Consider the following 26,276-nt stretch of genomic DNA (forward strand, 5'->3'; position numbering starts at 1 on the left):
GAGAGCAGCAAAACCACCACTTCAAGCAATGCTTTGCTTCAGTTTATTGTTCTTCTTAATAACCAAGTAATCTGGAGCCAAGTCATTCCTCAGCCTTCCTCCTCCCTGCATCAAACTCAAGCTTCCTCCCACACCCCTCTCTCCAACTAAGACACACAGCCTGTTCCCATCCCTCCTCTGTCCCTCTCTTCGTCACTGGCCTGTCCCCACCCACCCTAATGTTCTTTTTTCCCTCCCACCCACTCCCCACCCCTTACTACCCTGAGCCCCAGGCCTTGCGATTTTGCTGCCCAAACTGTAAATCTGGCTGATGCTGAGAAGAGCAAACAAAGGAGCAACTGTGGGAACTGACAGCTCAAGGACTCTGGCATCAGGGTAGGCCCTTGGCTGCCTTTCTCAGGAGGTGCTGTCAGGGCTGATCTTCCTGCTGGCCACCGCATACATCTTAAAATGACAGAGGGTGTGAGTGGCCCTAAGAAGTTTCAGCAGACACTGGAGAAAGGGAGCCTTTTCCAAGAAATGAAATGTGACAGAAATGAAAGCCCATGGACCACAGACTTGGCAACATTTGACATAAAACATTATTGCTAAAATCCCTATAATTACCTCCCAAAATGGGACAGAATCGAAAAAAGAAGTAAGGAAGAGAGAAGAAGCGAGAGAGGAGGGGGCGGGAGGAAGGGAGGGAGGGAAGGAAAGGGAGAAGGAAGGAGGGAAGGGAGGGACGGAAGGAGGAAAAGGAAGGAAGGGGTTGGGAAGGAAAGAGGGAGGGAGGGGAAGAAGGGAAGGAGAGAGGGAGAGGAAGGAAGTGAGGGAGGGAGGGGAAGGATGAAGGGAAGGAGAGAGGGAGGAAGTGAGGGAGGGAGGGAGGGGAAGGAAGAAGGGAAGGAAGGTTTACAAGTCTACAATACTAGCTGTGTGTAGAAAGTGTAGTTATCAAATAACTACTCCAAACAAGCTTGAATTCGGGGCTCAATTCCAGGCTCATTTTCAAATCCCAGTTTCAGGGAACAGGACTCAGGTGGGAGCCACCCCTAAAAGCCTTCCACAGAGAGAGTGTGGTTGAGCGCGTAGGCGTCGCTATCCTCTTCCTCCAAAAGCAGCTTGTCGATGGTCAGTGAGCTGGTGGCTCTCCTGGGATCTTCCATGTCCTGAAGGACTGGCTCTGGGATAGAGATGGGGAGCTGGACAAACTGGGGCCCAGGTAGGGCTGGGGCCGGAGGCTGGTACTGCAGGGTGGAGGTGGGTAGCGTGGAAAGGGGCTGAGGCCACGGGAAATAGGTGAGGGGTGCCTGGTGCTCTGGGCCCTCCAGCGGAGGCCCCACTGCGGGCGTGGCGGAGCTTCTTGTCTGTGACAGGGAAACACAGGACAGAGGGTTAGCAGCCCTGGGAGACCCACCCACCCATCCTTGCCCTTAGAGGGGTCTCCATCTCCCCCTTCAACTCTGCCCTTTCCTGGTTTCTCACTTCATGGGACTCCACCTCCTCCTGCTCAAAGTCTCCCCCAAGGGAGAAGCCAGGCAGACCCCCAAGGAAGAAGCCAGGCAGACTTCAACCGCAGCCCCAACCCTGACCCTTCCTAGCTGTATGTCTTTGCTCAGGCCACTTCTTGCTTGGAAGGCTCATTTTTCTCATCTACGAAATAGAATACAAATAGTAATGAACTCATTGGGTTAAGCCAATTAGAGAGGATTTTCCAGGTTTCGTTGAATACAAAATTCATTTCTATTTCAGAGATCTTAAAATGTGAAAAATAAATGCACCTTAAAATCTGTGAAAATACATGTTAAACCATAGCCTGGCAGCTGTATCTGGAAGGTGGCCACTACCCTGCCCAGACACAAAGACAGTCCAGGCTCCACACAACAGCTTTAGAGGTCCCCATGAGCCAACACAGTTCTGTCGCCTCTAGTAATGGCCAGCATGGGGAAGCCTGGCCATCCCCAGCTGAGGGAAGCACTCACTGCTTTGTCAGCAAACTTGGCCTTGCTTCCTGCTGCTGCCTGGTGCCTTCCACATCCTCCTGCTCCTCTGTCTCTGAGCTGATCTCCATCGCTGTCCCACTTACGGGCACCCACCATGACCCTCCAAGGGTTAGAATCCTTCTCCTGCCTGCTCTACGAGTCATACCTCTCACCTGCACGGGCGACTTCCCTCACAAACCTCAGGTCAGGCCTGCAACAGAGGCGGGGCCTGGATTCTTACTTCTCTTTCACACTTGAGGAAAGCAGATAGAAGAGGATGCTCTTTGCATGGATTCATGAGAGAGAGGCCAAAATCTCTCCCTACCATCCCCGTCTCTCCTGTCACATATTGCTCCTATTGTCAGTGTGTCTTGACAGCAAACTGTTAGAATCATTTAGGGCAAGGCTTTTCTTAACCTCCTGCAGATCTTGTTACAATGCAGCTTCTGGCACAAGAAGTCTGGGATTTTGCACATCTAATCAGATCTCAGGGGACTCCAATGTGGCCAGTCCAGGGACCAGAGTTTGAGTAGCAAGATTTTAGGGTGTTTTTGCATAGAATGATAGAGCTGGAAATGGTCTCAGAGGCCTTCCAGCCTTCCAAAATCCGGACTGAGGTGTAAGCCAGTGGTCCCTATCCCAGTGTCCTGAAACCAGACAGAATCCGGGAAAGCCTCATTATTCCCAGCTTTCAAAAATCCAGATGGAAATTCTACATTTCCCAGTCATACACCTGTACAAATCTATTGCAACTATAGGTTTATTTGCTGGGGAATAGAATTACATCCACTCAGCACCACAGCAGGTCTTATCTCTGCTGATCAGGAGTGTGGACTTATAGCTCTAGACAGCTTTGATGAGTTAATTCACAAAATGGCAAAACAAATAAATTAATTCTTAATAAATACCGTTTGTTTGATATACAGAACTTTTCAAAGCAAAACGTGGGAATGATGAAAGGGGATAAACAATGAAAGGAATCCTTGGTAATGAAATGGCTGGAAACCATGAGTCCTCCACCCACCACCCTCTCCCCAGGCTCCCTGACATGGAAATGAGGTGCCTGGGAGAGGGAGTTGGATTAACTCCTTCTTATCTATCATCATCCAGCCTCCAAAATTGGTTTGCTGGGTAGCAGGTGGACCTGGGATGGAAGGGCTCCTGCAGGCCTTTCATAGAAGGTGCTTGGAGGCAGGGGCAGGTGCATCAGGATGACACTGGACCCTGGAGGGAAATGGAGGAGACAAGGTGGACCAAAGCAAGCTCCACCATCGAAGGTGGGCTCTGGGACTGCTGAAGGCCAAGCTCTACTTCTCACGGTTTCCCTGGACTGGAGCTGAATACAGCTGTAACCACAGGTCTTTTTGCCCTTGAACACTTGCAAAATTCCCATTCCTTTAGTCAAATAGGCACCATTAATATAAATCTATTTCCTCTCCTTCCTTCACTCCCGGGGGAAGAGGCTCTTCCTTTCCCATCAGGCCCTTAGTTAATGTTAGCAGATTTTGATATGATGATAATAACTAATACATATTAGTGATTTCTGTATGCCAGACACTGCTAAGCCCTCCACATGCATTATTTCATTTGATCCTGACAATGACCCTTTTCTTGGTATTCCCATTTTACAGATGAAGACACTGAGGTTCAGAGAGTTTTAAGTCACTAAACCCAGAGTCACATAGCTAATAAGTGAAGGGGCAGGGATTTGAACACAGGCAATCTGACAATAGAGACAGAACTTTAAAAAATTACCCCACAAGTGGGTCTGACGCCATCAAAAATATCACCTGTTGTTCAGCCTAGAAATCTTCTGTTAAGTCCCATTATTAAGTGAACGATCACTCCCTAAGTTATCTGAATAGAAAGGAAAGCCTGGTTCCAACACAAGACCCCATGTAGATCTCACATGGTACCCCATTCACTAAAAACTTCAACTCAACACCAAGACTCACTGCTTGCAGGGAAGCTGGGGAGATTTAGAACAGGGAATCAGAGAAGACCTCCCCAGTCCTGAGGAGCAGAAAGGATGACAAGAGAGGCTGTGAGACATCTTTGTGAAAGATATTTCAGCAAATGAGAATCAGAGCAGGCCTCCGTGGAGGACAAGGCAAGCTTTGATGACCTGATTATCCTGAGAATCAATAGCAAGGAAGATCAGGGTTGGGAACTCAGCGCTGGTTCTAAAAGGGTGCACTCAGCATGGGCGGGTGCAGCTCTGCCTTTGTGTGACGTACCGTGACATTGGTGATGAGTGGCGGAGAGGCGTAGGTCAACACTGAGGAGGGCCCCACCACCGTGTAGCTGGGGCACACGGGCTGCACATACATGTCAGCTGAGTAGGGACAGCTGACGGCTTCATGGGGCACATACTCGGTGTAAGGTGTCCATGGGGCCAGGGGCTGGAGGGTGGCCGGAGTGGGCTGGGAGAGCCAGCCGGCACACAGAGCACCCTCCTCCGTCACTGCAGACACAGAGCCTTCCATGTCCAGGCAGGAAGGACCTGTGGGAAGAAGGAAATTTCAGAACTGCAGATGCCACCCAGATGAGAGGCCTGGGGGCCACCAGGGCTACGGGGCACTCTTACCCACTGTGGTGTAGGTCGCCAGGGGCTGATGGGGCAGCACCACCTAGAGGGGAGAGGAGACCAGGGTCAGTGTTTAGCCATTGCCAACTGGCCCTGTGCAGGGAACTTGTCCAGAGGGCCTCGGGGCAGGAGAGTAGAAGATAGGAAACTCTCTGGTTAGAACAAAACACTCCACCCGGTATCCCAACCATCACCACCTACACTTGAGGGATTTGTGTTTCCATTTAGCAGGAAGTCTGTGTGCTCAGGGAGCTGGTGTCTTCCTCTTCTCAGGGTGAGCCCCCAACTCACACCAGGGTATATGAGTCATTCGCTCACTCAGGCCTTGACAGTAGCTGTGTTCAGTGGGCCAACTGAGCCAGTCCCAATCCCTCATCCCGGTTGCTCCACCCTGGCTCTATGCCTGGCAGCCTCCACCATGCAACCTGCACTCCTTCCTGCCTGATCCCCTTGGTCACCTCCCAACCCGTCTGCCTGCACACACACGCACACACTCTCACACACACACACACACACAAACACCACTCTCACATGCACACACTCTTACACTCTCTCTCACACACACTCACACACACTCACACACACTCTCACACACACTGTCACACACGTTCACACATACACTCTCTCACACATACTCTCCTACACTCTCACACACTCCCTCATACACACATACTCTCTCACACACGCTGACACACGCACACACACACATTCTCTCTCACACTCACACACACTACTCTGTCACACTCACACACACTCTCACACACGCTCACACATACGCTCTCTCACACATACTCTCCTACACACTCTCTCACACACTCCCTCATACACACATACACTCTCACACACTCTGACACACACACACACACATTCTCTCTCACACTCACACTACTCTGTCACACTCATACACACACACTCTCACACACTGTCACACATACGCACTCACACACTCTCACACACACCCACACACTCCCTCACACACACATACACTCTCACACTATCTCTAACACACACATTCTGTCTCACACACACACCCTGTCACACACACACACACTCTCACCGCCGTAGGTGCAGGCGCTGCCCCGCTGCTGGCGTGGCCTCGCTTCCTCCTCAGCAGTTCCTTCACTGGCTCCTTCACGCGGACGCCCTCGTATGGCCGGGCCGGGGCGGGGGCTTGCTCCGGAGCTGTGGCTGTGAAAAGCAATGTCCCTGGAGCCCATGGTCCTTCTCAGACGAGCCCGCACCCCAAAGTGCTCATCTCCTCATGGATCTGTCTGCTCCCCTAAGTCGTGCTTGAACACAGAGAATCACGTGACACTTCCTAGAATGCTTCTCCAGCATTGTCACTCCTCCTACTCCCAAACCTTCTGTAGGCCCCCTGCACCCAGACAACGAAGGCCCATCTTCTTATTCTAGAATTGGGCAGCCTTCAGAATGAGATCCGAACCCATTTTTCTCACCACTTTGCACACTCTCTACTACACAAACCCTGACTCCAACCAGAAGGTCTGTCTGTGTTCTCTACGTGTTCCTGCGTGTCTCACCTCCTCATCTGTGGTTGAGGTTTTCCACGGTCAGAATTCCCTCTCACTTCTTCCAACCTCTTGACTCTTGCTGACCCAACCCAAGTGCAGCCGTCCTGCTTGACCCCTGCAGCCTGAGGAATTTCCACATTCTACAGCCTCTCAAACATTTCCAGATCTGATTAGTATTCATCAGGTGGCAGTAGGGGACAGTGGGAAGGGCAGGGACTCTGAGCCAGATGGCACAGGCCTCAAATCCTGCCCCTGCCACCACCTCGCTGTGTGTTCCTGAGCAAGTTCTAAACGTCTCTGTGCCTCTTAATCTTCAGTTTCTTTGTCAAAGGAATATGGAGAGAAGTCACCTGATGTGGCATATTGGTAGAACAGTATATGCCTCAAATAAACACAGCATAGACATTCAAAAAATTCAGTTATGTAACAGTTATTCTTTTTGATGGAAGTGTCTTATACCCACAACTAGATTATAAACGTCTCAAGGGAGTTCTTGTACCTTATTTCTCCATATCTTCCCAGTGGCATGCCCATCCGTTTTAAGCTCAGTTGATACTTATTGATTAATCTATTGGGTGATTCTTTAAGACATGCTGCCATTTGTCTTCCCTTCACCTCTCCTACACCTTTAGGATGAAGGCAAGTGGCTCCCAGGTTCTCGGTGACTTCCACGGCATGGGACAGTTACCCAAGGGTGATCCATGTGCCCTGGGGCCAGAGAGTGTCCACCTGCTGCTGAGGGAAGGTTTCCTTCCCCTCTTGCCATCAAAGCCAGGAGACCAAAGCATTGACCCAAGTAAGAGCCAGTGCATAGGGCCCTTCCTGGCCTGGGAGAGCAATTGAAAAGCAGCCGTGGCTGGGAAGCGACAAGCTGTCCACCTAGACAGCCTGTGGCCTAGGGGCCCTGGGCTCTCAGAGAGCAGGCCTGGGTAAGCCAAGAAATACTAGCCCTCAGGACTTCCACAGGGAGCCCATTATTATCCACCGATAAGGGCCCCAGGGACCTGGGCTCTGAATCAAAGTCCCGGAAGCCTAGGTATCTGTTAAACCCGGATCTCCAGCGCTGCCCTGGTTGAACTTTGCTCAGTAAATACCCAGCTGATAAGGTCCCATGCCTGACTCGGCACCAGACCTCCCTCCAGGCTCCAGCCACAAGCGAGGCCTGGCCTTGAAGCCCAGAAGGCAGAGAGAAGCTTGGGCAACAGGAAGTGGGAAGAGGCAACAGGAAGTGGGAAGTGAGCCCCAGGGGCAGATGATGGGGGTCAGGAATCCCAGTATCACAAGTGGACTTCAGACCCATCCTCCAAGGTCCCTCAGCTGGCCAGGTAGCAAATCAACCGGGAAATGATGCAATGTGCAGGTACAGGTCCTGCTCCGGGAGAGTCTGATTCTAGGGGGCTGATACGGGCCTAGGAATCTGTATGCATAAAAATCTTTCTTGGGAGGCTGAGGTGGGTGGATCACAAGGTCGGGAGATTAAGACCATCCTGACCAACACGGCGAAAGCCCATCTCTACTGAAATACAAAAAATTAGCCGGATGTGGTGGCAGATGCCTGTAATCCCAGTTACTTGGGAGGCTGACGCAGGGGAATCGCTTGAACCTGGGAGGTGAGGTTGCAGTGAGCCGAGATCGCACCATTGCACTCCAGCCTGGCAACAGGGTGAGACTCTGTCTCAAAAAAAAAAAAATCTCTCAGGTAATTCTGAAAATATACTGGGATTACAACCATTGATAATTCATTCCTAATTTAACATAAGCATCTCCCGATAACATCCCAATAGCAGTTTCATTATCCTTATTTTAACTTCCCCAGTCTGAACAAGAGATCTCTACTGGTGTTCATTCATTCTTTCAAATATTTCTAGTGCCTAGGAGTACAGCGCTGAGCAGGACCCATGCAGCCCCCGCCCACGCAGATCTTGCAGTCTAATGGGGAAGACAAGCAACAAAAGTTACCAGCAGATGAATGTGTCACAACTTGTGAAATTCAGGCTGCCATGGGAGTGTCTAGCCAGGGAACCAGCCTGGTTCTGTGGTCCGGGGCCACCAGTGCACCTCCACCTTTGCTCTGAACACCAATGACAGTAGACTTGAGAGCCACACCTACCTGTATTCAAATCTGGGCTGTCACTTACTGGTGGAAAGTTCTTAGATTTATTTAATGTCTCTAGGCTTCAATTTCCTCATTTGTAAAACGGGAATAATAATTTTTCTCTCACACAGTGGTTGTGAGGATTAACCGAAATAATACATGGGGAGCTCCAAAGGCCATGTCTGGCATAGGGTAGATGCTCGATACATGTGGTTTTAATTCTCTTCCCTCCAGCCTTTTCCACCTTCCTTTTGGGGAGATATTATGTCAGACAGCTCTTCCTCCTACTGAGGCTAACTTATGGTAACTCGCGTCGTATTTCCCTCCACTACCTTCTAATGAAACTCACAATTCTTAATCCATTTACAGTTGTCTCATCTATAAAGTGAAGATCATAATGGTATGTATGTTGTAGGGTAATTTAAGAATTGCATGTGAAGTGTTTGGAATAGAGTTTGGCACAGAGCATTTAATACATGTGCACTCCTGTTATCATGAGTATTAGTAGTAATATTCCTTTCCCACATCTGAGGAGAGATACCAGGTGCCCCCCAGGTCTGAAGGGACTTCTCATTCCTTCAGCTATTTCTAAATGACATGGTTTTAGTCCCCCCACGTTCCTTCTGGGTGAGTCACTCTTGCACAAGTTCCATTTGCCACTTTCCCTACTGCTGGGTGGTGCCCAGGGATGACCACAGGCCCCAGGTACGATCTGACTTGTCAGCAAACAGGGCACCTGCCCTCCCACACTCTGCTCACTCTTTCTCAGGCTCACCCCATGGCCACATCAGCATTTTTGGTTTTAAACTTTGTGAGTACATAGTCAGTGTATGTGTTTATGGGGTACACGAGATATTTGGATACGGGCATGCAATGCATACTCGTCACATCCGGGTAGATAAAGCATCCGTCCCCTCATGCATTTGTCACTTCTTTGTGTTATAAACAATCCAATTACACTTTCAGTTATTTTTAAGTGTACCATAAATTATTGTTGACTATAGTCACCCTGTTGTGCTATCAAATACTAGATCATATTCATTCTATCTAACTATATTTTTGTACCCATTAATCATCCCCACTCCCACTCCCCCTGCTGCCCTTCCCAGCTTCTGGTAGCCATCATTCTACTCTCTATCTCCATGAGTTCAACTGTGTGAACTTTTAGTTCCCGCATACAAGTGAGAGTATGAGAATTGTGTCTTTCTGTTCCTGGCTTATTCCCCTCACATAACGTCCTCCAGTTCTGTGCATGCTGTTGCATACATCAGTTCTGTTCAGTCATACCCTGCAATTCACACTTGTCTTCAGTTGGGTTCCCAGCTATTCCTTAGGCATAAAGTACAGTCTGAGGCATTGTGTACTCAAAAGAAATTTGGGAAATGGGGTTACTTGGGGGTCTGAGCACTGTGGTCACCATCTTAATTCAGCTGAGGGACAAGAAGGGCTCAATCTCATATGCACATAGCTCAGACCATCTCAGAGACAGGTGTATGGCTCAGCCCCCTCTCGTTTGCATGTACACTTCTGAGGAAGGGCTCAAAGACCTGCTGGTCCCAGTCCCTCCCAGAAAGTGGACACACCACACACTTGGCTGGAAGGGGACCAGCTGGGTACTTCCAGGATCTTGTCAAGAGAGGGCTTCCTGCCTCCTACTGTTTCTAAATCAATTAACAAAGAGCGCTTGACAGAGGTGCTGTGGACAGAGAGTATCACCCTGTAATGTCTGGACTTCCTTGGAACGCAGTGTCAACAGGTGTGCCCTGGCACAACAGACAATATGTGGAGCAATCTCTAAGTCCCCACCTCTTCCTATTGCCGTTGCAGGACTCCCACAGCTCCCAAGGGTCTCCTGACTGCCCGGCATGTGTCCACAGTCAGCTGCCAAGGAAACCTGTAACTGACTCCAACTGAGCAGGTAAGAGGGAGGGTGCTTCTCAGAGTGACTTTGTAAAGTGCTCATGAAACATCAGAATCTGAAGCCTCAAGACGATTCCAAAGGAGCCCAACAGCCAAGTGTTTTTGCAAGTTGAAACTTGTAGTTGGTACCTTTCACACCAACCTATGTGCAGCAACAATAAACATTTTTAATTCCACAGTAAACACCGAGCTCCCTACTGCCACCAGCATGAGAACGGAGCCCACAAATACAAATTTGGGAGAGGAAAAAAGTGTGTCTAAAATCACGATTGCCTCACCTTGGGGCACCCGGATCCCTGAATTAACTTTAAAACAACTAAATTGTAATACGTAAAAGAAATATTTTTAACTTTTTAAATAAATTTCTTAAAATAATAATAATACATCCAAAGAAAATAAACCAGGAGATTGAAATAATAAGATAGAAACCCAATTTCCCAAAGTCGAGTTCTCCAGAGATTTTAATAACCCCCCAATTAACTTGTAGCTCCAGGTAGTATAACCTCAAAGCCCGAAGCTTTCTCACCATTAATCCTGTGGTCTGAGGGCCTTTTAAGTCTCCTGTGGGTATCCAAGAGTCCATCACGGAGGAAAATCTTTCCACCTTAGCATGAGCCTCTCGGCCCTGATTGGAAATCTCCTTTTTCGGGCTGAGAAGTTCACCATGTTGCCTTTCTATACCACTGGAAGTCAAGCCAATGGAGTTTGAGGGGGGGAAAAATCATTTACAGAAAAACCATCAATTTGGCCCCTATAAGGGCTTCCCTTTTCCAAAATGAGCAATGAAACAAAATCTGTAGGTATAAAAAGTCAGCAGAGACGATTTCAGTTCCCCCTGCCACACACCCAGACATGCTCTACATCACAAAAATAAGAGTCCTGCAGCTGCTGTTCTGCTGGAGAGTGCAGAGCATGAAAACTCAAGCAAACTGGTCACTTCAGCCAGCAACCTGGCTGCACGTGGACATTTGCGCCTGCTTTGCACCAAGCTAGGAACATATGGAGTGTCCTGATTTAAATAAATATGGTTCTCCAGTTCCTTGATGAAAGTATAATAAAATATCACCCAGGAAATATGCAAAATTGTCAGCACTTGTTTATTTAATGACACCTTGCAGACCACATTCACACCACAGTGCAGGAGCTACTCATCTAAGGAGGTAAGTCCCTCCTGATGGCTCTGAGCTAAGCAAACACCTAGGGCCTGGTCAATGGTAACTTCTCTTCTGGGGTAACTTTAAGACAGCCCATGTCAGAAGCCAGTCATTCCCTAAAACAGCCTCCAAGGCACCCTTGAGAGAAGGCCCTTCTCCCAGCCATTGTCCTCTTGTGACATCCCATGAGCTGCCAGGGCCAGGCACTGGAGTGGACAACAGTTAAGACAGTTGCTCTAATGGTGAGGTGGGCTGCAGGATAAGCATGCATTTCCGTCCCACCATCTCACCTACTGAGAGTACCCTCCATTCACAACTGACTGGTTGAAACTTGAATCGGCAAGCCAGCACCACAGTGAGGGATGGAGCAGAGGAGAGGAATGTATCTTTCCTTATTAGATCAAGGCATGAATCTGGAACTGCCCATCTGATCTAGGATAGGAATAACATGGGAATAATCTGTAGTTAGGCAGCTGGAGGAGGCAGCTGAATATCCAGTTGTTTGTTCCTTGATTTAAGCATTATCTAATTTGGGCTTTTCAAGACCAAAGAGAGCCTTATGAAAAAAATAACTTTTCCTGAGACCATCATGTAAGGACCACTTTCTTGGAGGATGGACTCTTCAGACCCCAGCATTAGTTTTGTATTTGGAGTCAGACCCAACTGCCCGAGTTCCAAGGCTCATGGTAGCCTGGGGTGCAGCCTACATGAGTGAGAGTAGCCCTAACAATGGATTCATGAGAGACATCACGGACAGTCAAGAGGAGCTTTCTGGAAAATTCTCACCTTTACTAACCAGTGGCCCTCATGATACAAGGGATTCCTTTATGAAGGACATTGGAGAAAGGGAGTGGTTGTTAGTATCAAGCCTGAAAAAGAAGTCACTTGGTCAATTTTTTAGGAACTTACCTAAAAAACAGGTAAACCTTGTAGCCACACAAGGCCATTTTGAAAGATAAAAACTCCTAGCCCAGAAGGACATGTGACACACTATTAATAGTGACACACTATTGATCACTCTAAGTAACCACCAGAAATATCTTATGCTATTGAATCTTCAGTGTTTGTTTGTTTTTCTTTTTTTAAAAAAAAAAGACCCACTGAGAAGAAATATAATTTTCTCTTTATTTGTAGCAAAACTAATTGAACAATAGGAATTCAAGACTATTGCCAATAAACTTGCCCTGGCTTCTAACTGAAAATCAAGTCACAATAGTTGCTGGCACCTGTCACTTTCATATAAAGAATTCTTTACATTTCATAGAAGAATTAGCTGGGTGCTGTGGCAGGAGCCTGTAATCTCAGCTACTCGGGAGGCTGAGGCAGAAGAATCACTTGAACCCAGGAGGCAGAGGTTGCAGTGAGCCGAGATCGCACCATTGCAGCCTGGGCAACAGAAGCGAAACTCTGTCTCAAAAAAAAAAAAAAAAAGAGTTGTTTACATTTTCATGTAAAGAATTTTGTTTGTGCTTGTGGTCCAAGGACTTCTAGAGAACATTAACTCCAGTTGGCTAAAGGATTACTCACATCTTTAACTGAAACACTAATGTGGATGCTTTTCTTACGGTAACGGTCTGAGTCAGTTTTCAAATTTGTTCTTTCCATTCATGGACAATGGCTGATATTTTTCCAAACAGGAAGAAAGAAGTTGGGGTTTGGTCAAAGGTTGAACTTGACACACTACAGAAAGGCTTTCCCGCTCATTTATACTACATTGTGGTTTACCTTTTGTTGTTGTTGTTTTTTAATGTAGGCCAACAAAGAAATCCCATATGCATGTAAACGCAGGCTTTCCATTCACTAACATTTGAGCTGAGAGGACCCTGCAGCCAGGAAATACAAACACATCACTCATATATCCTGCAATCTGGATGATACCCAGGACAGAGGAGAAAAAGACAGCAGGGGGGAAATGGTGGCTTTAGAGGTGACTGGAAGACATGAGAGAAAGGGGAACCATGATTGAAGTACAATTTGATGTTGCCTGCAAGGCTGCTGGACAGCCGGGGAAGAAGTTGTAATGTCTTGCTTGGTAGGCTGGGATGCCTTTATCAGATCACAAAGATGGTGGCTGACCTCACATTCTCTGGTCTGGGTGGAGAAGATAAAGGAACAGACAGTGGCATGTGCCCTCCCTGTGTCCCCCATTCTAAAAGACTATCCCTTCCCATCAGCCCCAAAGAGCTCACTCATTAACCATAGGAAGGTCCCCTGGGAAAGGCTGAACCAGGGGCCACGGTCATTGAGAATTTCCCCAGGCCTAGGCAAGCCACCAGGACCTAGAAAGAGCAGCCCTGACAATGGGACCCAGGGGACACTCTTAAGGTATGTTGGGGGTGACAGCAGAGGGTTGTTCAGTCTTAGAGCCACAGAGCCCCAGACCAAAGTGGTCTAGGGTCGGAGTGATTCCTACTTAACGGACGTCATAGCCAGCAGGGAATGGACCCCCAGGGCAGTCACACAGAGATCCCTCTAGGTTGTGTTAGGCTGAAGTCAAGAGCCCGCTGACCCACAGGAGACCACCCATCTCCACCAAGCTCAGACCTGAGCATTTACACCCTGAGGCCTCAGGATTACCTGGATTGTCCCTAAACTTCTGGGTGTCCCACCCCACAACCGCAGGTGGGGGCAGCCAAAGGCCTCAAGTGCAAGAGGTTTCCACGTGGCAGCGGCCCTCTAACCCTTCCCTCACAGGCACTACTCCCAGAGATCCTTTCCCCGGCACTCTCCGTACCTTCCACACCACATCTCCCTTCCTCTGAGCCTCCTGCAGATCAGGTCAAGCGCAAAAGGCTGTTTGTACCCATTCTCTGTTCCCAGGGACTCAGGTCTGTTGAATGAATGGGTGGCAAAGGTCCATGTGTTTCCTGGTCACATTCTTAACTCTCCGGAACTCTGAAATCACCACACTCCTATTTGCATGATGTTCCATAGAGATTTTGATGCTAATGATTGCAGATGGGGCCTCACTACAACGTATTCCTCTTCCCCTCCCTTTCTTTACCGAGAAGGAAAGAGATGCTCAGAGATGTTCAGTGACTTGCCCGAGGACTACACTTATAAATAACAGTGTCCTCAACCAAGCCCAGGACCTGTGATTCCAAGTGCAGTCCACTTCCGCCTCACTGCCTGCCTCGTCCCTGCCCGGGCAAGTCCCGTTTATTTCTCTGAGTGACACTGCAGGTCAATCATCAAATGATTCCTGGCCCCGTCCTAACCCTCCTTGCTCCAGTTAAAGTCTGGACTTGGACTACCCTGATCCAGTCTCCCTCAATTGCCAATTTCCCCAAGAAATGCTGTTGCCCAGCCAAGAGAGGAAAGATCAGTCCACGAGAACCTTGTCAGCAGCCTTCTCACATGAGGAGTGACGAGAACTGAGAGACCCAAACAATTCCCCGCAAGGTTTTATTTTTGGTATTTTTCGACTGAAATGACAGCGGACAGGTCCACCTGAGAAAGCAGCTGCATCTGCCTGCCTTTTACAGAAACTGGGGTCACCAGAGCAGAAAGGGTTCCCATCGCAGATACACTGTGTCCCAGGGTAGGGGACAAGACCAAGAGACCCCTGGCAGAGCATTCACTGAGCAAGTACTTGCTGAGCAGAACAGATGAGGTTCTTGCCCTCTTGGAGCTTACAATCTAGCCTAGTGGGGTACACAGCCTTTAATCAAATAATTGCACAAATAAATTTAGAATTACAAACTGTGACAGAGTTGCATCTGCCTCAGAACTGAAGTGGTTCTGTCTTGTTTGGATAGTTTCCACCTACACCTGGTTTAGTAAGGCTTGAACAAGCAGCAAATTGGGGCCCCAAGTCTGTAGAGACTGTATAGAGAAGAGTGCAAGAGATATGACTGTTCTGTCTCCAATGCAGAGGGGCTGGTCTGGGGCCAGAGGCTCAGGCCACACCATGAGCAGACCCTTGTCCCAGACACTCTAAGTGACAGGTCCTGAGCGAATCCTAAGGGTGTGTCACTAGCTGGTCCTATCCTATCTTGGCTGATTGGCCCACCAAGAGAAAAGGAGTCCGGGGAACTCAGATTCTAAAATGGAAATCAGCAGGTTTCAGAGCTTCCATGCTGAGTCTCGAGCGTGACTTGCTAAGATTCAACTTTGCAGAGGCTTTTTGTGCCAGGCTAGAGCTACCCTTGATGAAGTCATAACCTGCCTCCACCTAATTGAGGGCACTCTTCAACCGGGAGGAGAAGAAGAACGCAGTGCAACACTAAAATCCTTGTCATTGAGAAGCAGTGTGGTATAGTTTGGGACTAGACCTAGTTTAGAGAGTCTGCTATGAAGACTATACTTTCAGGGATCATTTCTATAGTTTGTTTAGAAAGTCTGCTATGTTGTTTATCACCTGTGTGACTCTTGGCAAATCACTTAACCAGTGTGTGCCTCAGTTTCCCCATCTGCAAAATGAAAGTAATAATAACCGTCTCAAAGGGTTATCATGAGAACTGTAGGAGATTAACACAATGAAACACCTGGTGCATAATGTGCTCCCAACAAACAGCCTTTTCTCCTTTGATCTCAGCCAACAATCCATGGCCCATCTGTCATCGGAGAAGTAGCCTTGGCACAGTGACCTAACTTGCCCCCATTCAGCTACATCCTGATACTGAATGTCTCTGTCTTCAGCATACCCAGGGCCTTCTGCTGCCTGCAAGGCGTGTCTCTACCTGCCTTCGCTATGCTCCTGGAATTCATCTCTCAGGTACCTGGAATCCCCAGGCAGCAAGATACCCCCACTTAGGAGACAGGGAGGCCAGTGATGCTGCAGAGGGGCTGGTCAAAGACCTCGCTTTCATACAGCAATCCTAGACAGGAGATGCCAAACCCTGGAAATGGCCTTGTATAAAAAATACCATGAGCTGAGCAGAAGACTTCTTTCTTCAGCAGTCACCAGAAGATTAGGTTTGCAGCAGATTTGAGTTTTTAAAGGATGACTAGAAATGAAAACCTTGGATATTTGTGAATGGCAGTGAGTGGGCTGCAGAGTATGATGGCATTCCCTTGTCCTGACCTCAGATGTAGCCCTATAAGGAACCTATACATATCGCCTAAAGGCCAGGGACACAGCCGTGGCTGAGGCTGTGTTGTAGATACTCCTTCAAGGGGGCTAGAAACCTAGGAGCACATATCGCATATGGAATAGAAATGTGGCAATGGGCAAGGGAGGGCTCTTCAGTGCCCATAGATGGGAGTTTAATCACCTTGTAGAGCAAAGCAGATTCCTGGATTACATATTTGGCATTGCCTCAGCTCTGCTGAGAGTGGGGCATCAGAAGGAGAGAGAAAGGGCCTAAACAGAGCTCCAGACCTACCGTCCCAGATCAGAAGGTGAATGAGGAGAGTCTACCTACCCCAGTGGCCACCCCAATTCTATAACAAGGCAGCACCCCAGTGAGGGATGGAGCAAAGGAAAGGGCTGGCTCTTTCCTTATTAGATCAAGGCTTGAATCTAGAATTGCCCACCAAGCTAGGATGGGAATAACCTGTGGTTAGGCAGCTGGAGGAGGCAGATGGATATCCGATTTTTTGTTCCTTGATTCAAACAATATCTAATTTTGGCTTTTCCAGACCAAAGAGAGCTTTATTGAAAAAAATTAACTTTTCCTGAGACCATCACGTAAGGACCAATTCCTTGGAGGATGGACTCTTCAGACCCCAGCATTAGTTTTGTATTTGGAGTCAGACCCAACTGCCCAAGCTCCAAGGTTCATGGTGGCTTGGGGTGCAGCCTATGTGAGTGAGAGTAGCCCTAACAATGGATTCATGAGAGACAACACGGCTGGTCAAGAGGAGCTTTCTGGATAATGTTCAGCTTTACTAGCCAATGGCTCTCATAATGCAAGGGATTCCTTTATGATGGACATAGGAGAAGGGGAGTGGTTGTTAGTCTCAAGCCTGAGAAAGAAGTCACTTGGTCAGTTTTTTAGGAATTTACCCCCTCCTTATTCACAAGAGACCCACAAAGACTGAACACATAGTTTTCACAGCTTCAAAGTTTGATGAAGACCAATGCAACATGTTTCACAGCCACTCACTGCCACTCTCTGTAACCAGCTAGCAGGGATCTTGCTAAAAAGAGGGGTAGATTGGCCAGGTCAGGGGCATCCAGCTGTGATCTGAAGAACCCTGGAATATAGTTGTGGTGCATGCAGGTGCCAACAGAGTGAGAATGGCAGGGAAATGTGAGGGAACGTGAGCAATCAGAGCTCCAGATATTCCCCCAAAACTGCACCATTTTTATTCTTATACTGAAGTTCTACACTAGATTTGAATAAGGGAGTTTGTAACAAAAATGTCATAGATATCAGCCTAGATATCTTTGGATTTTCTTCCCAGTGCTAATATTTTATGTCCTAAGATACATCTGCACACGCCATGATCTAAGCCAGAAGTCTGATTACCATCTATTCTTCAGGATCCAAACCCATTCTATATGTTCCATGACATCTTCCCTGATTCGATCGTCCCCACATTCTGCTGGAGATCATTTATTTCATTGGTTGGTTTCTCTAGCTGGAAATAATTCCATTATTGGATGGATGCCTAGAGGGATGCATACCTGCATGGGATGATGAAGAGATGGTTGATTTTCCTTCTATTCCTTTCCTTCCTGAATTGGTGTGCCTTTCATCTAACATTAAGACTTGCTCCTATTGTCAACTCTCTTGCCTCTCTTCTTTCCTTTCCTTTCTGTCACCTCAGCATTTCCTAGTCCTGGAAAGTTTTAAGAATGTCCTGTATGCTTGCTCTCTTCCAGTGAAACGTATGGCTCTTTTTAGTGGATTAAAAAGTAATTTAATTTAAGACTGGTCAAATCCTTTTTTGTCCCAGCACCTGGTCTGAGAATGATTCTGGTTTATAAGTTTTTGGTGACCAGCTCTTCCCAGAAAGTGGTACTAATGAAACTGTTACTAAGAAAAGGAGGCCACACATTGTTGTTTCAGTTTTCGGTATCTATTTCTTGCATATTTCAAGTGTCATTCTGCTCACAACTGGATTACAAACACTCAGTCCAATCTTGTGAATTAAAAAAAACAAACACAAGTTTGCCAGTCAGTACAAGCCTTGCCGCCACCCTACCTTACAAGGTCGGTAGGAAAATTGTGACCCAAGTTCCAAGTTTGATCACAGAATGGTCAGATTAATCATCAGAAGTAACCCTGATCACTAACCCACTACAAGTTGTAAGACTGGAGATATGTGGCCTGCCATTTCACAAGAAATGCAGAACTCAGAAGACATACAAATTGTAATCTAAAATTAGCCGGCATAACCTTTGTCTTCAGAGGTAGATTGTGACAGAATGGGAAAATAATAACAGCAACTAATATTTATTGAGTGTTTACTTAATGCCAAGCACAGCAGAAAACCCCTATCATAATCCCGTAAAGTAAGAGTCACACCCCTGGTGCATCATTATAAAGAAATGGTGGCAGAAGGAGGAAAGCGTCACACAACCAGAAAGGCATAAACCTAGGACTCAACCTCAGATCCACCTGCCCCAGAAGCTAAACTGTAACTACTAAAGGCAAAGAAAGAACAGAAGTGTCACTCTTTAACTCAAAGTTAAACCCTACTCTCGACGTCTTACTCTCCATACCCCACCTAAACATACACACACACACACACAGACACGCAGATATGAAGGAGCAGTCTGACTTTTCCAAAGTCTAGAAAGTTCAGAGTGAAGGAAGTGCCAAGGAGGCAGAAGCCTTGGCTCCCAGCAAAGGCTGCCTGCCACATCGGGCTCTCTACTAAAACTGCCCAGAAAACAGTAGGGCTGGGTTATTTGGGGGCAAACTCTAGGTCCTTCTCTGAACCTTTTATTGTAGCTAAAATGTCTTCAAAGAGTCCCCCAGAGGAGGCACAGCAGCAAGCAGAGCCTTATTTTCTTCAACAAGTAAGCTGAAGTAAATGTTATGAACTACCGTCTGCAGGCCTCATTTTGCCATTGGTCCCTTATCTGACATGGAAGGCCTGTGCTTTTACCAGGAGTACCTCCTAAGCACTGTGAGTGAGACAGGCACTGTGGCAGGCAGACAGGACAGCTTAGCAGGCCAACACTTGAGGTCTGTTCAGATGAATTTTGCTTTGTGGGAGAGTTATTAACTTAATCTTCATGATTCAGTTTCCTCATCTATAACATGGATCTTACAATAGAATCTGCTTCATGGAGTTTTCATGAGGATTAAATGAGATAATGCACTCAACGCATAGTGAAGACTGGCAGTTGTTACACTCAACATCCGCCTTCCCTTCCTTTCTAACAACCCCTGCATTATGGAGGGTGGCAAGGTGCCCAGTTAAACAATTATGCTGTTCTCCCTTGTGGGTAGAAATGGCATCATATGTCAGCAGAAGTTGCGTGTTGGGCAGGGAGAAGGGGCAGCAATTGGGAGGCATGATCTTTTGCTGTTCCCTTTTCTTCTTCTTTCTTGTCCGAAGATGTGATGATCACAGATGTGATGGCTGGAGTTACAATGGCAACTGTGAAAAAAACCTTGAGGACAAGAGCCACATGCCAGGGACAGCAGATTAGAAAGACAGAAGGAGTGTGGGATGATGTTGGCACCGTGAGACTCCATACGATCCTGAACACCGTACTGTGGACTTCTTTTATGTGAGAGAAAGGACACCACTGTCTTACTTAAATCTATGTTATTTCAGGTCTCTTCACCAGCAATCAAATGTAATCCAGACTGATCTAACAGAACATTTTGTATACTGCATAGCACCAAATAAGTTCTCCATCCCCCAAAGATGTTTGTTTATCACTGATAAACGTATTGAGCATTCTTCTGCTCTTAGTAATGCCCAAAGGTTTATTAGAAGCCATCCATTTCAACCTCCAGGTCAGCAGTTCTCAGCCTTCCCCCCTGGGAGGCATTTGCAGCTCCCCTCCGATGCCCGGGACAATTTAATCAGAAGCTCTAGGTTGAGATCCAGGCATCTGTGTTTCTTAAATCTCCTCAGAGAATTCCAGTGTGTGGCCAAGGTGGAAAAACGCTACCTAAGCAGACATAAGAATCCCATCTATCAAATTAAGGACTTCTGATTTAAAATGTGTATTTATTTTTTATATAAACACTCAGGAAAACTCAGCAATTAGAGCTGGAAAAGAACCTCAATCAAGTTCAATCTCTAGGAAAATTAGCCAGGAAAAGGCAAGTCCATTCCAACACTAGAAGATCTGAGACCCCAAGTGGTTAGGTGGCTTGCTTAAGGTCTCCCACCTAATTATCTTTAGAATGGAACGTAGAACCCTGGCTCCTGCCTTCAAGGACAGTGCTTTGTCCCCAGCATCACACAAGCAGGACAAGAGTGTTTCAGAGAAGGCCTCCCCATCCCAGGTAGGCTCACTTTTGTCAAGCAGTTCTACAAAAACGAGAAAACTAGAGTGTTACTAAGCATTTCGTAAAGGTGAGAATTATGTTAATGTTCATAATCAGTTAGCCAACTTTGGTTTGGTTGGCTCAGAATAAGAAATTGGTGAACATCTTCATTAAGAGGGAAAATAAACTACTTTAGAAAGATGTCAAAGGGGGAAAAAACACTTACTTTGTAATGGGAAAGTTAAAAGCAAACATTTACAAGACTTCTTTATGAATTAAATGTCCACACATTTAATGAACAAGTGTAGGCAAACTTGATTTTTTTTTTTTTTTTTTTTTTTTTGGTTCCTCATGAAAGAACGGAATCTCAAGTGTGAATTGGAAGAGAGCTTTCAAAACTTCTGAGTCAGTAACTTTGAGGACAGATCTGGCATTTTCTTTAGTAAATAAATGTAAGGGGCAGTAAGTAAAATATCCATCAAGAGCATCATCTGCTCTTTTACCAATTAAATCTGCGTGTTTTGTTGACGTTTGTCCTTTATTTCACCTCCAGAAGGTGCATGTGAATTCGTGTCTCTCTTTTGGATTCTACTTGCCCTTAACAGCAAGAACTGATTAATTGGCCAGGTGTGGTGGTTCACGCCTGTAATCCCAGCACTTTGGGAGGCCAAGACAGGTGGATCATTCGAGGTCAGGAGTTCGAGACCAGCCTGGCCAACATGGTGAAACCCCATCTCCAATAAAAATGCAAAATTAGCCAGGCATTGTGGCATGTGCCTGTAATCTCAGCTACACAGGAGGCTGAGGCAGGAGAATCGCTTGAATTCGGAGGCAGAGGTTGCAGTGAGCTGATATTGCACCACTGCACTCCAGCCTGGGTGACAGAGCAAGACTCCATCTCAAAAAAAGAACTGCTGAATCAATGGAATCAACTTGGTAAGAAGTAAAGGTGCTCACTAGGCTTATTAAATAAGCAAAGGTTGTAACATATAATAGAAATATTAGAGGTTGTCCAGAAACCTAAATTCCTTCCCATTATATCTTGTGCTTAAATTTATGTGGGAGATAGGCTTCCAAAAATTGTATGTATAATACACATTTTACTTATCTTTAACTGCCTCCCAAAAAATGCTGGCTCTTTAGTGGAACCCTAGAGTAAATCTGGAGAGCAGAGTTCTATGTTGATGAGAATTTTAAGGCCTTAATTTTTCTGTTTCCTAAATCTCTGCTCTGTTCAAGTTGTCTGAAAGCAAAGGCATATCCATGACATAATAATTGGATACGATTTATTTCCTGTTTCAAGGTCAAGTCTACAGGACACCAAGACAATGAGCCAGTCCAAAGAAAATCAGTCAAGCCTGCCTTTGATTAGCATGTAGATTATTCCCTAATACAAACAACAACAATAAAAAGCAACTGTTGAATTTGTTCACTTTCTAACAAATGGAGTTCAGTTTATTATACACAGTCCTATCACTTTTAAGGAAGAAATTCAATTAAATCAATTTGGGGCATTGTCCAAATTATTTAATGAATTGGCTGCAAGTTTTATTTCCATTGGTGTTGGCATTGTACAACTCCAGGATACTGAGTATCTTAAGGAAATGAATGCCTGAAGAACCAAGCAAATCATCTGAGACCAGAGGTTGGCAATGTTTTTCTATAATAAGCCAGAGAGTAAATATTTTAGGCTTTGTATGCTGCACAGTCTCTATCACAACTACACAACTCTGCCGTGTAGCAAAAGCAGCCCTAGACAATATTCAAATGATAAACATAGCTGTGTTCCAGTAAAACTTTATTTACAAATGGGGTGATAGGCCTGATTTGGCACAGAGGCCATAGTTTGCAGACCCCTATTTTAGATCCTTGGAAAACTTTGCAATATCCTATCACCCAAGAATATTTAGACTGTGGCTTTTTTATTTTTATTTTTATTTTTTATTTTTTTTTTGGAGACGGAGTCTCACTCCGTCTCCCAGGCTGGAGTGCAGTGGCGCCATCTCGGCTCACTGCAAGCTCCGCCTCCCGGGTTCAAGTCATTCTCCTGCCTCAGCCTCCTGAGTAGCTGGAACTACAGGCGCCCATAGACTGTGGCTTTTTAACTATTCTAATCAAAGTGTGGAAAAGGTTATACGAATTTAACATAACACTGATCACTCAAGATGGGCCCACAGGAGGTTTCCAGGACGGAAGGTACTAACTCACCACTATCACTACTTAGCAGGAAACTTGCTATCATTTTACCTACATTCTCTACTTTAATTCTCACAAAAACCTTGGGAGGCAGAATTAGAATTCCCGCTTCCCAGATGAGGAAATGAATGGAAATTTCCTTCTCACAAAAAAGAACTAAGTTGCACAGTCAACTTTCAAACCCAGACCGGTCTCCCTCCAAGGTTCCTGCTATTTCCACGACTAGCTGGGGAGGGATAGTAATGCTTCACATCTACACCTCACCAGCAGGTCCAAGTCCAGAACCCAGGGAGAGAATCTACAGATGGAGTGACTTCTTCATCCAGTTGGCCCATCAAGCAAATCTCACACCCATTGGTTGGGGCTTGAAGATTTCTACTTCTCTGTGCCAGCAGTTCTGGGCTTTGTCACGTTATGCTCTAATCTTAACCAAAAGCCAGGGTTCACATTTAGTCCACAAACTAGGGTCATGGGCTAGGTAGGGAGGAGGTAACATTCACAAAGTGAATGTTTTCTTAACCCTTTCCAGAACCCCATAGTACAGTCATTTCAGCTCATGCCTCGAGGGTGTTTTCTGAAAAAAGAAAGTGCCCTTTCAGCACTCTTGGTGTCTGATTTCAAACCCTGCCCTTCCACCGGGTGATTCTAAGTGGGCTGACCTGCTGCCCTGTTTTTACTGATTTTCCCACAGGGTTTAGTCACCCAGGTGCCCTCTATACCACATACTTGGGTTCGGGCTAAGGGGATGGGTCCAGAGCCCAGGGTCTCTCCTACTCTTCCTTTAAGGCTTAAAAGACAATTCAAGATAATTTTGATTCGTGTTCATCTGAACATGGGGAAACATTCACCCCAGTTATTCCATTGATGAGCTTACAATGTGGTCTCCCTTACAATGGAGTTTTGCTGTATCTGACTGGTCTCCAGAGTGTGAGCAGGAAGCATGCCCTCCAGCATCCCCTTTAAAAAAATTGGGGGATAGGCACGGTGACTCACACCTGTTATCCCAGCACTCACCGAAGCGAGTGGATCACTTGAGTCCAGCCTGGACAACATACTAAAACACCATCTCTACTAAAAATACAAAAAAATTGCCTGGGTGTGGTGGCAGGCACCTGTAGTCCCAGTTACTAGGGAGGCTGAGGGGACAGAATCACTTCAACCCAGGAGGCAGAGGTTGCAGTGAGCTGAGATCGCACCACTGCACTGCAACCTGGGCAACAGAGCAAGACTCTGTCTCAAAAAAAAAAAAAAAACACACACACACACACAAAGAAAAAGTCTGTTCATCTCTTAGAAGGAATTAGAAACGAAAAAATGTAGTACGGAACCAAGAGGGGAGAACATGGCAGATTGTGAATGCAGGGAAGCAACTCATATCTCAGAGGCTGAGAGGCTGATGCAGACAGAGCAATGAACATGACTTCAGTGGCACCTCACTTACTAAGGGTAGGTCCTCAGAGTGGGTATGATTTTTACCCCCACTTCACATACGAAAAATCTAAGGATTGAGAAAAAGGAAAGTGACTTGCTCATAGAAGGCAGGAGCTGAGGCAAAACTCCCTCCAGGGGCTCACACAAAAATCAAATGATGCAGCCCTAAGTGTAAAGACACACAGATGCTTAGGAGCCCCCAGTAAAGAAATGAATGCCCACCTGCTCTCATCCACAGAGCATTCACAACAGGGTCAGCTGCCATGGTCCCATGAAAGATAGGCTGCCGCTGCCCCATCGCCTGTTGGTAAGAATTGCATGCCAACCATTCTTGAATATTCCTAGTTATCTGGCAAGGAGTCCATAACTCTCAAACCCAAATTAAAGTTCATTTCCCTTTATTTTTTAAAAAATGGATCTTACTGATAGCAAACAATGGTGGGTCTTCACAATCTGAGAAATTTTGAAATCACTCTTCTGTGTTACTTGTTAAGCAGCTTAATTCCAGAGAAATTTACATAAGATATAAAGCAAAGAGAGTAAATTGGTGATGAGGTGACAGTGTAACATTTTAATCAATGAAGTTATATTTTCAGAACTTTAATGGATCCAATTGAGTATCTTTCCATAAAATAAACATACTCCCTAATTTATCTTTTTCTGTAAATCTAGATTCTCTTATATTAAGTTTGCTTGAGGCACAGCGTACTTAAGTTAATTAAAAGCCATTTTAAGGAACTAAGAATCTTTAAGAGAAAGAGCAATTTTTTGTCATTCTTCTTGCTTGAGGAAGTATAGAACTAAGCCCCAATAAGGTTCAACTCTCAGAGCTGATGAGTTGACTTCGTTTACCTCATGAAAAGAATGTTGTAAATAATCTGTATTATTTCAGTTATTAGTAAGGTAAGTCACTGTTTGGTCCACATAAAGAAAAATAAAGTTCACAGTTGTTCCGTCCAACTCCAGGGATAAAAATCAAGGCCAAAGATAAACCCACTGCTCCCTTTGCAGTGGGATAGACAAGCCTTGTCACAGAGGGGGAGAAAGAATGACGAAAGGCAAGACAGTGGAGCGAGTGAGGACATGCTTCACCAAGCCAGGTCTCCACTCCTCCCAGGGTATCCACAGGAACAAGTCACGCCCTGGCAGAAAGCTAAGTCACTCAGCTAGAAACAGGCCCAGGGAATTCAACAGCAGGCTGAAGAGCCACTACTTATGGAAATAAAGCCCCTCCTGTAAAGAACTGCATGGCTTTTCCCTCCAAACACCAAACCCATCCCACATCTGGCTTTTGTTGTGTGAATCATAAATTGCCCTTTCTTCACCACAGTGATTCATGCACAGAAGCGGAGGTACCCTGAGCCTTCCCACCTTGGAACACTAGTTCGTTCCCCTCCAGCCTGGAAAATCAGCATCACCTCTGACAGGCTAGTTTCTCCACCAGGCTCCATCCCGCCCACCTCCCCGCTCCCCACTCCCGGGCTTGGAACCTAGACCCCCTCCTCTCTCCCCCCGTGACCCCATCTCCTCCACCACCAACTCCCCAATTCCAGGCCAAGCGGTGATCGCCCGGCCCTGCTGGCGTTGGCTTGGGTCTGACAGCCACAGCCAAACCACTTACGTTTTTGCCAGAGCATGGCCTGTGACAGGATGTTGCCTTTTCTCTTTGAAGCCGACAGTTTGGCTTCTTTAATGTGAGACCGGGGTGTGTTTTCCTCCAGTGGAGCCACCGCTTGCGCTGAGGCTGTTTCCTGGGCTTTTTAAAGGCCTGGGTTCCCGCTGCGTGGGCCGCGTCATCACATCCTCCCACCTCAGGCACGGGTGCAACGTTTCTGCAGCCAGGCTGCCTGTCACCCCACTGTGCGCGCCCCAGAGGCCCCGGCCCAGAGTGCTCCACACCCGGAGCCAGCCAGCTGGGACAGAGCAACAGCGCAGCGCGGGCAGCCACGGCCTACACCGGCCCCACGGGGACCTGCTGGGTGTGGGTGTGAAGGTGGTGTGGAGCAAGCTGTGGGAACCCCGTGTCAAGCCCTCCCCAGGCCAGTGATGA

General features: G+C 46.7%; 1 protein-coding gene across 1 annotated transcript; it reads right to left on the reverse strand.

Annotated features, from left to right (window-relative positions):
• Positions 1–251: 251 nt before the first annotated feature.
• Positions 252–26,115, reverse strand: LOC105493631 (POU class 2 homeobox associating factor 1). The gene is made up of 5 exons (XM_011761445.2): positions 25,848–26,115; positions 5,609–5,739; positions 4,552–4,594; positions 4,202–4,467; positions 252–1,349 (listed from the first exon to the last, which is right to left on the reverse strand). The coding sequence occupies exons 1-5, from the start codon at positions 25,861–25,863 to the stop codon at positions 1,035–1,037; spliced, it is 771 nt and encodes a 256-aa protein (XP_011759747.2). The 5' UTR covers positions 25,864–26,115; the 3' UTR covers positions 252–1,034.
• Positions 26,116–26,276: the final 161 nt, after the last annotated feature.

This window comes from Macaca nemestrina, chromosome 12 (assembly GCF_043159975.1).
Source record: "Macaca nemestrina isolate mMacNem1 chromosome 12, mMacNem.hap1, whole genome shotgun sequence".
Taxonomy (NCBI): Eukaryota; Metazoa; Chordata; class Mammalia; order Primates; family Cercopithecidae; genus Macaca; species Macaca nemestrina.

Coding starts and splice junctions, on each gene's coding strand:
- LOC105493631 (XM_011761445.2), bottom strand. Junction 4,595..5,608: donor CAGCGCCTGCACCTACGGCG/GTGAGAGTGTGT, acceptor TCTCCCCTCTAG/GTGGTGCTGCCCCATCAGCC. Junction 4,468..4,551: donor GGCGACCTACACCACAGTGG/GTAAGAGTGCCC, acceptor TTCTTCCCACAG/GTCCTTCCTGCCTGGACATG.